The 14,332-nt window shown below is 32.7% G+C and overlaps 1 protein-coding gene across 1 annotated transcript in view; it reads left to right on the top strand.

Annotated features, from left to right (window-relative positions):
• Positions 1-2,766: 2,766 nt before the first annotated feature.
• Positions 2,767-14,332, top strand: part of SPDYA (speedy/RINGO cell cycle regulator family member A) — a 62,297-nt gene continuing 50,731 nt past the window's right edge. Inside the window, exons 1-3 of the mRNA XM_007938819.2 lie at positions 2,767-3,001; positions 5,288-5,346; positions 7,306-7,391. Of these exons, the coding sequence (XP_007937010.1) occupies positions 2,767-3,001; positions 5,288-5,346; positions 7,306-7,391 (380 nt within the window). The remainder of the gene's footprint in view (positions 3,002-5,287; positions 5,347-7,305; positions 7,392-14,332) is intronic.

The following is a 14,332-nucleotide window of genomic DNA, read 5'->3' as shown; positions in this document are numbered from 1 at the left end:
CTTCTCCGTTTGTTCCCCAGCCACTGTGCACAGTCCTCCCTTCAGTCCCTGGCTAGCAGGGTGATTTTTAGGTTAATTCTTAGGTCCTACCACCACTCGGGAATCTCCAAGCCGTCTGTCGCTGCCAGACCGCAGCACTGTGTGTCTCCGTTTTTGGTATTTTCACTCAAATTCTTCTGCTAGTTGGGGTTTAGTCCACTTTTGTATCTTTCCCTTCAAGGCTCAGGGGTCCAATATTATCTTCTGTGTCTGTGTTAATTGGTTTCCCTTTTCTTTGCTGAAGAGGGTCTGTGCAGTCCTTCTGCCTAGTCTGCCATCTTGCCAGAACTCCCTGTTTCATTGATTTCTGCTCGAATCTTTATTATTTCCTTTCTTCTGATGACTGTAGGCTTTTCTTGCTGTTCTTTTTCTAATTGTTGGAGATGTTGGTTTAAAGTGTTGGTTTTGGCTCTTTCTTCTTTTTTGATATGCTCATTTATTGGTATAAACTGGCCTCTGATTTTTGCTGTGTTCCCAAAATTTTGGTATGTTGTGTTTTCATTGTCGTTTGATTCAAGGAATTTTTTAATTTCAATTTTTATTTCTTCTCTTACCCAATCTCTCAAGGTGGGTGTTGTTCAGTTCCCATGTGTTTACTCTTTTTCCATTGATCTTCCTATTGTTGATTTCTAATTTGATAGCATTATGATCTGAGAAGATGCTTTGTACTATTTCAATGTTTTTAAATTTATAAGGCTTGCTTTATGGCTTAACATATGGTCTATCATGGAAAATGTTTCATGTGTACTGGAACAGAATGTATATTGTGCTGCTGTTGGGTGAAGTGCTCTGTAGATGTCTATAAGGTCAAGCTGGTAGATTGTATTGTTTAGCTCTTCTGCATCTTTGTTGAGTTTCTTTCCAGTTGTTCTATCATTCATTTAAAGTGGTGTATTAAAGTCTCCCACTATGACTGTGGAGTCATCTATTTGACTTTTCAACTCTTTTAAAGTCTGGTTTATGTATTTTGGGGCTCTTTCATTGGGTCCATAGATATTTATTATGGTTATATCTTCATGTTCAATTGATCCTTTAATCATTATGTAATGTCCTTGTCTCTTATGGTGGTTTTTGCCTTAAAGTCAATTTGATCAGAAATTAATATTGCCACTTCTGCTCTCTTATATTTGCCATTTGCTTGATAAATCTTTTTCCAATCTTTGATTTTTAGTCTATTTTTATCTTTGTCTCCAAGATATGTGTCTCTTGTAAGCAGCATATTGATGGATTTTGTTTTCTTATGCAATCTGCAACTCTCTATCTCTTGAGTGGTGCATTTAATCCATTAACATTCAGTGTAATTATTGATAAGTATGAATTGGTTGCTGTCATTTTGTTATGTGTTGAAAAGTTAGCTTCCAGACTGAGATGGTGCTATAAGTGGAAAGAAATAAATAAATTCAAAGACTTAGCATGAAAAATAAGAATATAAAATATGTCATTATTAATTTTTATACTGATTATACATTAAAATGATATTTTAGATATTGGGTTAAATATGCTATTAAAATTTATTTCACCTGTTTATTTGTATTTTTTAAAATGTAGCTTTAAAAAACAAAATTATATATGTGATTCACATTATACTGGACAGCGCTCATCTAGCCCCACTATATCCAATCTTATTTTCCCTTCCTTCCTCAGCTGGGAAATTTCTGAGGGTCAGGAAGGAGAATCTGTACCTTACTCCTTGAACACCAAGGGAGGCATGGCTGCCAGGGTCACTGTGAGTTATGGATTCAGAGGTTCTCATTAGGGTCTTAGAGTAGTTTCTGGCTTTGTCTATTAATACCTCCATTTTCCCATTACCTTAAATATACTATGACCACAAAAGTAATACTAACTATAGTAATTATATTAATTAATTATATTATACAGTAATGCTTTTGTATTTCATTAAATACTGATGGATTAACTTCCTTTCAGGTTTATTCAATAATAACACTATATATTCACATATACTTATAATCAGCCAATCACATAGCATGGTCATACACTCATAACTTTAAAAATTAAAGGGACCAATTTATGAGAATCCCTCAAAGCACATATACTGCATATTTCTTTGCTAAGTTGTTTTTAATTTTTCAATAAACATACTTGTTGAATAAGTAATTTTTTTTTTTTCATTATATCAAGGAATTTACCAATAAGAAAGTATGTTTTTGCTTGGGGGGGCTTGTTATTTTTAAATGCAATACTTGATAATAATTTAAGTTCTGGAAATAGTTTACCTTGTTTTATAAAGAAATTGAAGTGGCATGTAATATAAATAACATAATAAAATTGTATTACTATACAAACAGGAAAAAAAACATCACAAATAGATTATAAACTCAGCATAGTTTCTGTAATTAACTTTCGCATTTGGTTTTGAGTTTCCTAGTAGCCAAACAGAAATGGTATGCAGAATCTGTTACATAATTCTTAGTATTTGGGGGTGCTGTGAGTTGGAATCTACTTGATGGCAGTGAGTTTGGTTTTTTTGGGGGGTGTAGGGGAGGAAGTATATCAACTACCCAAAGGAAGCACAGATTTTCCTAGCACTATATTGTAAAAGTAATTTCTCATCTGAGTCACTGTCAAAACATTTTAATAGCTATTTCAGTAATATTTTATATGAATGCCTCTTGTAATGTCATTCAGTTAGTTGTTTTTATATAGAAATGAATAAGAGTATGATAAATAATTATATGTTTTATTTTACAGGAATCTGGGGAAACCGAAATGAGGCACAATCAGATGTGTTGTGAGACACCACCTACTGTCACTGTTCATGTAAAATCAGGGTCAAATAGATCACATCAGCCTAAAAGACCCATTAATCTGAAGCGCCCTATTTTTAAAGATAGTTGTCAAGCATCTGAAAAAAATGTACATAATAACAACAAATCTAAACGCCCCAAAGAACCTTGTCTAGTTATACAGCGTCAGGAAATGACTGCTTTCTTTAAATTATTTGGTAGGTTTAAAATGTTGTAGTACTGGTAACTATAAAGTATTAATTAGAATGTAAAGATCTATTTTCATAATAATCGAAGAGGATGACATTACTTTCTTTGTCAGTTTCCTATCTTTGACCTTATCTGTTTTTGTTTCATTTATCTTTTTTTTGTAATGTTGGGGTTTTATTTGTTTGTTTGTTTCTGGATTAAAAATTAAGATTTATCTAGCTCTACTTAGATCCAGGTGTAAAATGTAAATTTTGGGTAATTCAGATTCCTAGCATGAGTTTTATTTGACCTAAAGTAAAGTACTACATAAAGTTTTAGGTAGGCCAACTGACTCAGTTTGACCAGGCCTGAGGGGTTTCCTGAGACTTTAGCAGTGTTTAATAGGGCAAACAAGAAAATTGGTCACTGAAGAGAAGTTTTAGTATTACACCTTGGAATGTTGTCTAAAAATATTAACTATCCTTTATCATTATGCGTCTATAATGAAATTGTGTTTGAATTTATTCAGATCATGAGACAATGCTACTTGTCTGATAAATTTCTTTACAAATAGCCAAAAGGAAATTTCTTTATAAGTAATCCTACTAGGCAAGAAAGAGAAGGAATTTTGTTTTTGTTGTTGTTTAGGTAGGATGGTAAAGTAGACAGTGACAGTGGTAGAATTGATTAATTAGAAAAGGGGTAGGATTACAGGTATTGGTAAATATCTGTGTGAACCAATCCAGTCAGGTAGAAAGCAGAGTCTGGTAGATCCTTATAACAGGATTCTTTGCAGAGGAAGGTCTTCCTCTAAGATGAGTGAGTGAGTTGGAGACAAAAGTCTTTGGACAGAGAGAACAGAAGTCTTAAAAAAAAAAAAAGGCAGAGAGGAACAAGCTTGTTAAAATTTAAAGAAAAGCAAGATGAGCAGATGAGATTACAAGGAAAAAAAATAAGGTATGTAAGTAGAAAAATACTGGGATATGAAGATATTCTTATCAGGATCTGAAGTGTTGTTAATACAAGTTTCCCTTTCTTTATTAAGGATAGAACAAAATTATTACCCATAAACTTTTTAAATACTTTTAAGTGATCATGAGAAATAAAATGCTTGGCTCTACTACCATTTTAGGTCACTTAAGAAATAGAATTAATGTTTCAGAAATTGATTATTCTCAGAAAATTAGTTCTAGGAACTTTCATTTCTGACTCATAGTGACCCCCATTGGATTTCCAAGGTGGTAAATCTTTACAGAAGTCAATTGCTCTGTCTTCCTTCCATAGAGTTGCTTGGTGGGTTTGAACTTCCAACCTTCTGATTAGCAGTAAAATGCCTTAGGTACTACGCCACCAGAGCGCCTTAGGAACTTTCTAGGTATAAAAGTGAATATAAAGAACTTGTGCCTTGTTATTTAACTTAAAATGATGGAAAAAAAAGCCAGTTTTCCAGGCTATATTCTAAAAACTACCAATAGATTTTAGCCCTTGAAAATTGCAATAAATGTTTACACCTGCGTTTTCTACGGTATTTTTCTTTGTTGATCTTTTTGTCCAATACCCAGTTTTCCAAAGTTAAATATTAATTATAAATTGTTAATGAACTGAACCTTTTTACATAAATATTTTCATTTATGTTCAAGTAATAGATAAATGAAACAGAGATAAATGGCAGAGAGAAGAACACAAAACTAAAAAATACCCTGGATCTTAAAAGGAGAAAGGAGTAGTAAAAGTAAAACATATTTAGAAAATAGTATTCATTAAGTCATTAATTCTCAAAAACTGAGTTAATTTCTTTTATCACATTCCATTTCCACCTGTTAAAGATTGATTTGGGAAAGGAATGAAGAGCTAGTCTAGAGTTCCAAGATGCATTTCTCAAGGTACTGTTGTTGTTATGTGCCGTCGAGTCGGACCTGACTCACAGCGACCCGTCCTTGGGTTTCCGAGGCAGTATCACTACAGAAGTAGATTGCCCCATCTTCCTTCTGAGGAGTGGCTGGTGGGTTTGAACTGCTAGCCTTCTGGTTAACAGTCCTTAGCCACTGTGCTAAACACTTCTACCACCCCTCCAGTCTGAGGTATATATTAAGGCAAATCACATGGGAAGACGAAGAATAAAGTGATAGCTTTTTGTACAGTGCTTGCAATGGTAAATACACCAGAAAACTGAAATCTACACCTTAGATAGTGCTGGTACATCCATTTGTCTTTGATCTCTAAGCATTATTTATAATCTCCTTATATAGAAGTTAACTTTTCAAAAAGAAACGTTCTGTTTTTAAAAGATAAATGATAGCTATCTTTTGTTATAGATGACGATTTAATTCAAGATTTCTTATGGATGGACTGCTGCTGTAAAATTGCAGACAAGGTAAATTTGGTAACAAGAAAATCACTATCCATCAGAACTTTCAGGAGACCGTTTAAGAATTTTCTTATTAATTAAAGTTAGGAAAAGAATTAGCCTGCATTCCTCCTTCAAACTAGAATCCTTACACATTAACTTTTTAAATTAGCATACACTGTAGATCCATTTTGTTATACTCAAGGAATTGTAGAATATTGTTGATTAGATTTAAATGGGCTTTAGTTCATATTTGTTTAATTGAAAGCAAGAATCAGTATAGACTTAGTCTATTTTCATTAGAATTACAATCTTTCATTAGGCTGTGGAGAAAAGATTCTGAGATTCACCCCACTAAATCTGTTATACAGATCAGTGGTTAGTATTTTTTTAAGTAATTTAGATAAAACATCCCAATAATCTTGTAAGGTTGAATTAGTTTAACATTATTTATTTAAATATCAGTGTTTCATAAAAGAAAATCATGTTGCCGACTTACATACTAGGAACAGTGATGTTTCTATACTCTTTAAAATTACCTGAACAGTCAAGATGACAGCTTTGTAAATGTCATTTTAGACTATGCAGAAAAATTAGAATACTCAGCCTTACTTCATATTATACAATATTGTGGCAACCTACTAAAAAGGGAATGAACAGAAGGCTAGATTATGATTAAAGTCTAATTAAGTTAGTATTGATACGTTGTTGTTGTTGTTATGTGCCGTCGAGTCAGACCTAACTCATAGCAACCCCTCCTTGGGTTTCCGAGGCAGTATCACTACGGAAGTAGATTGCCCAACCTTCCTTCCGAGGAGTGGCTGGTGGGTTTGAACCTCCAGCCTTCTTGTTAGCAGTCAAATGCCTTAGGCACTATGCTACCAGAGCTCCCAGTATTGATACAGACATTTCTATTTCAAAATTAAGCTGGCAAAGATAAAATTGGAGATTATTTTTTAATTTTGGAAAATTTCAAACATTTACAAAGTTAGAGAATATTTCCTGATGTATTTCTAAAAGATAAGGGCTCTTTTTAAATAATCACAATGTCACAAATACTTTGATAAATTAACAATAATGCCTTAAAATCATCAAATACCAGTTCATGTGGAGTTTCAAAGATTTTTTAAAACAAATATTTTGAATTGAAATGCATCATTGAAATTAAAGTTGTTGGACAGGAGGGGGCAGTATTTGAAAAATAACTAATCAAGAGTACTACCTCTTAACACTATTTCAGGAGTACTCAACTGGAAGTTACCTTGAAAACTTGGAATCATCTCTGTGGCCAAGCCTGTGAAGATGAGATGAATATACTTTTTAGATAGGGAGTTTAGTACATTAAGATTAGAAGTTGTTTTTAATTTGAATAGTCAGAACCTGACATTAAGTCCTAATATCATACTAGACATATCTTTCTAATAACACATTTAAAACACTTATTCTAACTTCTGATTAGAGATCATTTTAAAAAGTGAGTATGGATATCTGCAACTAAGAAAGTTTAGAAAAAAATATATCTATATGCATGAATACACATGTACATGTACATACATCATAGATATCAAACAAATATGGCAAAATATTAACAATTGGTGACTCTGGGTAAAGGTATGGTTATTTATTTTACTATTTCAGCTTCTCTATAGGTTTGACATTTAAAGTTAGGGAAAAAATTGAGTTTTCAGTTAAAAAATATTGGCAATAAAATGTAAGAATTCATTTAGTTTTAATTTTGATAAATAGTCAAGATTTATCATTGTTAAATTTATCATTGTTATCATTAACAAATGGCTCATTGTTCACATAGATATAGGAAGCCAAAAAATAAGTACTCAAATAAATAGGTAATTATATAATAAAGACAAATAATGTTTTATTGTTTTAACATATTTATTATTCATCAGAAATTTTGAAAGTTAACTATTTTAATGTAGTTTTACTGAATAAAACATTAATATTAATTTTTAACTTTATTCCCTATAGTATCTTTTGGCTATGACTTTTGTTTATTTCAAGAGGGCTAAATTTACTATAAATGAGCACACCAGGATAAATTTCTTTATTGCTCTGTAAGTATACTTTCTGCTAAGTGATTTTGTAGTAGTTATTAATAATATATATGATACTTTATTTAAAACATAGGCTGTTTAAAACCTTATATAATCTTTGAATAAGTCTTCCTATATAAAAGCTTTACATTTTTTTCTTTCATAGGGTGTTTTCTGTGTTCTTTTCATTAACCTTGTTATGCTGTATGTCTAAAATTTATTGCTCAATATTCCACTTGAGTTTGTCTTGTGCCTATTAATATTTTTCAGAGTGTCTCCATATAAATTTTCCCAGATTTGTCTCTTTTGGACTTGATACTGTTTTACAACTAAAGTTTTCTCTGAAATTTTCAGTTAATATATAGTAAAAATCATCTTCATTGTCCTTTTACATTGAACAGCTTGTGGAAAATGCTCTAAACAAACTTGTTGTGGGATTATGTGTACAACATAGTAATTATATCTGATACCATTAGTATTTACTATTTTACTGAACACACTGGACTATGACAAAGAAATATAGTTATTTTCCTAGTTCTTCTATTGACTTTATATTAGACAGTTCACATAGTTTTGTGGTATGTTAAATAGTTTTAATGACAATATTTTCTAATTAGGTAGAATTCTGCTAGAATCAACATAATTTAAGAATATATTTCCATTACTGCTCTATACTTGGATATAATGCTGTAGTTGGTAATGTCTGATTATAATTTTAAGTACTTTACTAGAGAACTGCATTTAAAAATAGTTAAGTTGAATACCATAATGGTTGTTAGACCTGAACAATAATTTTTTTATTAAAGTGTATTTAATTCAGAATCAGAGTTATTAAGTAGGACTAGAAGAAACTGATCTCTTCATATATTCTGAGGACACATTTCCCAGTGAATAGGTAAAAACAAACTCAATACATCCGCACTTCACTTAGTGACATAATTAGGTTCCAAAGACCAGATCCTTATACAAAAGGTGACATTATGCAAAAATGGATCACAAAATGGAGAATGGATTACATCATTACATAACTACCGAATTATACCATTACATAACTGCCAAATTTCACCATTACGTAACTGCTAAACCACTGAGAATCATGGCCTAGCCAAGTTGACACATAACCTTAACCATCACAGCCAGTGTTACTCTTGCCTCATACCTTGATGTTTATTACTGCCTGACTACATCATAAATGCCCAAAATAGTCAGAGAGTTGATTTTTTACTATTTTTATAAATGCAAAATATCAGATAATGAGATAGGAAGTGAGGAGTAGGTATAATAGGTTGTAAATGTAAATTTTCTGCTCACTAAATTGTGGAGATACAATGGTAATCCCTAATAGTTGATGTGCAAAGCAGCACAAAAATGTTTTAAATACCTTAACTCATTTAGTCTTCTCTATGAACTATAAGATTTTTTAAAACTAATCCTCATTTTACAGATGAGGAAAATGAGACTTAGGAAGATAAGTACTTTCCAAGATCTTAAAAGTTACTAAGTAGCAAAGCTAGGGCACAAATTCAGGTGTGCCAAAGTCTTAGCTATTGATCAGTAAGCAATATTGCTACTTACATGTCTGATAGTTTTGTGTTATATCTGTATGTCTATGCAATATTTTTTCATAGGTTTTTTTTTTTTTTTTTTTTTTGCTCACCTGAGAATTAAAAAGAAACTAAAAGACACTTTAGTTTAAATCTGCTGGATCCCTGATACTGGATTTATTTTATTTGTTTTGTAAAGTTGTTACTAGTAAAGCACTACGTCAGCTTATGCTGGAAAGATGCATTGCATGTTGGATTTTTATTAGCTCCCTGTTAAAAATAATATGAAAAAAATTTCTATTTTATATCTAATCATACTTTTTATATAGCCTTACTCAATAGTTCTTTTCTCATTAAATATTTTTTCATTTAGCTATAGTTCTAAAGCTCAAGTTCTTTTCCTTTCTATGTATTCTTAAACATTCCCTTCCTATATATTCTATAAGACTCTGAACTTTCCTTATTACTCTTCTTCCATATTCTGTCATACAGTTAATTGTGTCATACTTAACTTGCCTTCTTTACTTATCAATAGGCTTCTTAAGGTCAAAAAAATTTTATTCTTTTTTGTATCTTTAATGGCTAACATATAAACCAAAAAAACATAAATCCAGTGCCATTGACTCAATTCTGTCTCATAGTGACCCTATAGGAGCTTCTTAATTATTGTTGAATAAATGTAATAAACTATTATATAAATAGACTCTGCTCCCAGGAAATCTGACTAGTTCAAACTAACAGACAGCTTGCATCTACAGTACAAACATTTCATCAGATAGAGCCTGAAAAATTGTTAAACTAGAGTAGAATCATGATGTAGTTCTCATATCATAGTAGCATAGTACATTATAGATTTCCCATATTTTAGTTAGTCAGCAAGCATGTTAGAGACCAACCTCAGGCTCTGTCTACCCTTTGCTAGGAGGTATCAAGGATGCTAAAGAAATTAGCATAATTTCAGAGAGGACATGATTTGATTTGTATTATGTACCTGAATGCATTTAACAATGAGGTGCTTTATAATTAGGTTATATTATATGTATAGTTATGTTAAGAGGATAAAATAATATGTTGGTGTTCATTTTCTGTTACTGTAACAATATAAATGTACATATATTTTGATATCTATATCTATCTATCTATATATATATGGGTATGCAATTAAAAATAAGTCTTCCTGCTATCTCTGAACCTTGGTTTTCCTCCTCAAGGACAAAACTTACCAGTTTCATGTATATCTGTCCAGAAATATTTTCCTGTACATGAACTTCTGTGTTTGTGTGTGTGTGTGTGTGTGTGTGTGAGAGAGAGAGAGAGAGAGGGAGAGAGAGAGAGAGAGAGAGAATCAAAGTAAAAAGAATATTACCAGAGCCAGAGAAGTTCCCAGAAAACATTTTCCAACCAGAGATTCCTCTTTTTCAAAATATCTCTAAGCGTATATTATTTTACTTTTCCTGTTTTTTGTTTGTTTTTCAGTTTATGTAAAAGAAACATTGTATATTATTTTTCTGTAACTTCCTTATTTGCTTATGATTTTAAAATTCATTTATATTGATATTTCTGGATGTAGTTTATTTTCACTGCAGAATTGCTTATATATTTGGATTTTTCCCTACCATCTTGTCATGTATTTTCTCTTTTTCTCATTTTTTTTCCTATTTCTTCCCAGCTCCCCACCCCCAATTTTGTCTTCTTTTTGAATAAGGTTTGGAAATTATATAGTCAATGTTTATTCTTTTAAAAGTTACCCTCTTTTTTTTTTTTTTTTTTTTTTTTTTACAAGAACCTTATATACTTTAATGCTGATCACCCCTTCCCAATTTATAATCTCTTATCTGGCAATTTTATAGCTTTACCTAACAAATTAAACATTATTATTTTATACATTTAATACTTGTTTAAATTTACCCACATATTTATATCTCCAATTACCATTCCTTAACTCTGAAACCTTCCATTTAAGATTATTTTCATTCTTTTTTTTGGCTACCTTTTTTTTTTTTCTTTAAAATATGGATTATTTATTAGGTCACTTTTAGGTTTATAGAAAAATATAAAAAGTACGGAGTTCCCACACATTTCTTACCCCCTGCAAAGTGTGTCTTCTATTATTAACATCTTGCATTTGTGTAGTACCTTTTTTACAACTGATGAACCAATATTGGTACATAATTTTTGAGTCTATATATTAGGGCTCACTCTTTGTGTGGTATATACAGCACTATGGGTTTTGACAAATGCATAATGGCATGTGTCCATCATTATAGTATCATACAGCACAATTTCATTGACCTAAAAAATGCCCTGTGCTTCACCTATTCATCTCTCCTTTCATCCTCTGAACCCACGGCAACCACTGATATTTTTAATGTCTCTATAGTTTTTCTGGTTGCTTTTTTTTGGTGTTTGGCAGTTCCATTTATGTGTTATTAGAGCACTGGTTTCTTTTTATCGCCTGCTTAGGATTTGAAGGGCTTCCTAGATTTGAAAACTGGTATCTTTCAATAATTCTTGGAAAAATTTTAGCCAGTATCTAATCAAATATTTCTCTTATCCATTTTCTCTATTATTCCCTTTTGAAGTTCCAATTAAATATGTTATACCTCACTCTTTCTTCCATATCTCTTAACCTATCTTTGACATTTTCTTTATTTCTCCAGGCTGCATTTTTAATAACTTCTTTAGATCTATTTTCCCAGCTCATTAGTTAAATTTTTAGCTTATGTCTAACATGCAAATTAATTTCTATAATATCTTCATTTATAGAAGTTACATTTGCTTATTTTATATGTTTATTTTTCAAATGTATTTATCCCCTACTCATATTTTCAAGGTACTTTCTTAATTTTTTGTGCATATGAGACATAGGTATTTTTTGTATTCTGTGTCTGTGAAATTCATTATCTTTAGACTTCAGGGTCTCTTTCTACTCATGGTACCTCATTTACATACGTGATTTTATAATTTTTTTTTGTAAATTGCCCATTTTTCTTGGAAAGTCATCTATGAAGCTTTGTTGAAGCCTAGGTTAAAGCAGACTTCCTCCAGATAGGATTTGTGCTTGCATCTGCCAGTTGTCTAGGGCTAGTGCTTCCTACTTTGGATCGCATTAGACACAGTTCTTTCCTTGAAGTTTTCTGGACTATACAGGGAACCAGAATTCAGTATGGAAAACTAATGAAAGGGCCATTTTTTATATGTATTCTCAGGAGACACATTTTTTCCCTTCCAACTAGTTTTGGGTTGATTCATGTACATTTTCTTACTCTCCTCTTCTGCAAAAGAGTTTTTAATCATTCACTCTTACACTCTGCCAGCACTCATCTGTTGGTTTGTTGTACTGTGGTGGCATCCATGTTGTTGTGCCACTGGTATTTCAAAAGAGCAGAGTCACCTATGGTGGACAGGTTTCAGTGTAACTTCCAGACTAAGACATACTGCAAAGAAGGAGGGGGCCATATACTTCTGAAAAATTTGACCACTGAAAACTTTATGAATAGCAGTAAAGCATTGTCTGATACAGTGCCGGAAGATGAGCCCCTCAGGTTGGAAGGCACTCAGGATACGACTGGGGAAGATCTGCGTCCTCCCAAGTGATTAATGATGTTGGAGTAAAGCTTTCAGGACCTTCATTTGGTGATGTGACACAACTCAAAATGGAATGGGAAGAAAGAGCTGCAAACATTCATTAATAATTGGAATGTAGATAGTATAAAGTTTGAATCTAGGAAAATTGGAAGTTGTCAAAAAATGAATTGGAATGCATAAAGATCGATATCCTAGGCATAAGTGAGCTGAAATGGGCTGGTATTTGTCACTTTGAATCAGACAATCATATGGTCTACTATGCTGGGAATGACAACTTGAAGAGGAATGGTGTTGCATTTGTCATCAAAAAGCATTTCAAGATCTCCCTCAAAGTACAATACTGTCAGTGATAGGATAATACCCATTTGCCTATGAGAAAGACTAGTTAATACTACTATTATTCAAATTTATGTACCATCCACTAAAGCCAGAGATGAACACATTGAAGATTTTTACCAACTTCTGCAGTCTGAAATTGACCAAAGACATAATCAAGTTGTATTGATTATTACTGGTGATAGGAATGCAAAAGTTGGAAACAAAGAAGCATCAGTAGTTAGAAAATATGGCCTTGGTCATAGAAATGATGCCTGAAATGAATGCATAATAGAATTTTGCAAGACTAGTGACTTAATCATTACAAATATCTTTTTTCAACATAAACAGTGATTGTACATGACTATACAGAAGTCAGGATATGACATACAGCACTGAGCAAATTGGCCGCAAAAGACCTCTTTCAAGTGCTGAAGGGCAAAGATGTCTCCTTGAGGACTAAGGTGCGCCTGACACAAGCCATGGTATTTTCAGTCGCCTCATATGCATGTGAGAGCTGGACAATGAGTAAGGAAGATCGAAGAAGAGTCAATGCTTTTGAGTTGTGGTACTGGTGAAGAATGCTGAAAGTACCATGGACTGCTAAGAACTAATAGATCTTGACTTCCAGTAAGATGGAGGAATAGGCAGACAAGCCTATTCCTCTTCAACAGAGAAAAGAAAAACCAATTGACAGATATACAGAAGATAATCCTGGAACCCTGAGCTTTGAAAGGAACTTTGCAGAAGTAGATTAGGCACCAATTAGTGGAAAAACCTGAACGAAAACAGTGAGTACAGAGACAGTCGGAGCTGGAGACTGTCAACTACTCTGATGGGACCAACAGCCTGAATATTTCCAAGTGATGTTGGGACCTGAGAATTGATCTAAAGATCAGCCCCGGTCACCAAGGTCTGCAGGGACAACTGTGCTGGTGGCCTATGACTAGGAAGGGAAACAGCAAGGAGTGAGACAACCTGAGCTGTTGTCTTTCCCCTGTCCAGAGGGTGCAGCCATTTTGATTGTTTACTTTTGGCAGCCCTTTTGGATATTTAAAGTGACCGAGGACACAGCCATTTTGAATGTTTACAAGTGGTGGCCCTTTTGGATATTTAAAGTGATCGAGGGCACAGCAATTTTGAATCTTTACAAGTGGCAAACATTTTGGATTTTAAAGTGATTTTCCCATGCGACTCTCATGATTCTTTCTTTGTCTTTGGTTTTGGTGAGTTTGATGATGATATGTCTTGGTGATTTTCTTTTGTGGTCTATCCTGTTTGGGGTTCATTGGACTTTCTGAATGGATATATTCTCATCTTTCATCATACCAGGGAAATTCTCTTCCAAAAAATCTTCAACAATTTTCTCTGTGGTTTTATTTGTCTCTTCCTGTTCTGAAATTCGGATCACATGTAGGTTATTCCTTTTGAGGGAATCTCATTCAAATTCCTTTTGAGGGAAAAATGAAAAGTTACCTACAAGGGGCAACCATTAAGACTAGGCTTGGATTTCTC

The sequence above is a fragment of the Orycteropus afer genome, unplaced genomic scaffold, assembly GCF_000298275.1.
Source record: "Orycteropus afer afer isolate SDZICR_OR568_19922 unplaced genomic scaffold, OryAfe1.0 scaffold00054, whole genome shotgun sequence".
NCBI classification, from domain to species: domain Eukaryota; kingdom Metazoa; phylum Chordata; class Mammalia; order Tubulidentata; family Orycteropodidae; genus Orycteropus; species Orycteropus afer.
This window is presented reverse-complemented; position numbering and strand designations above follow the sequence as displayed.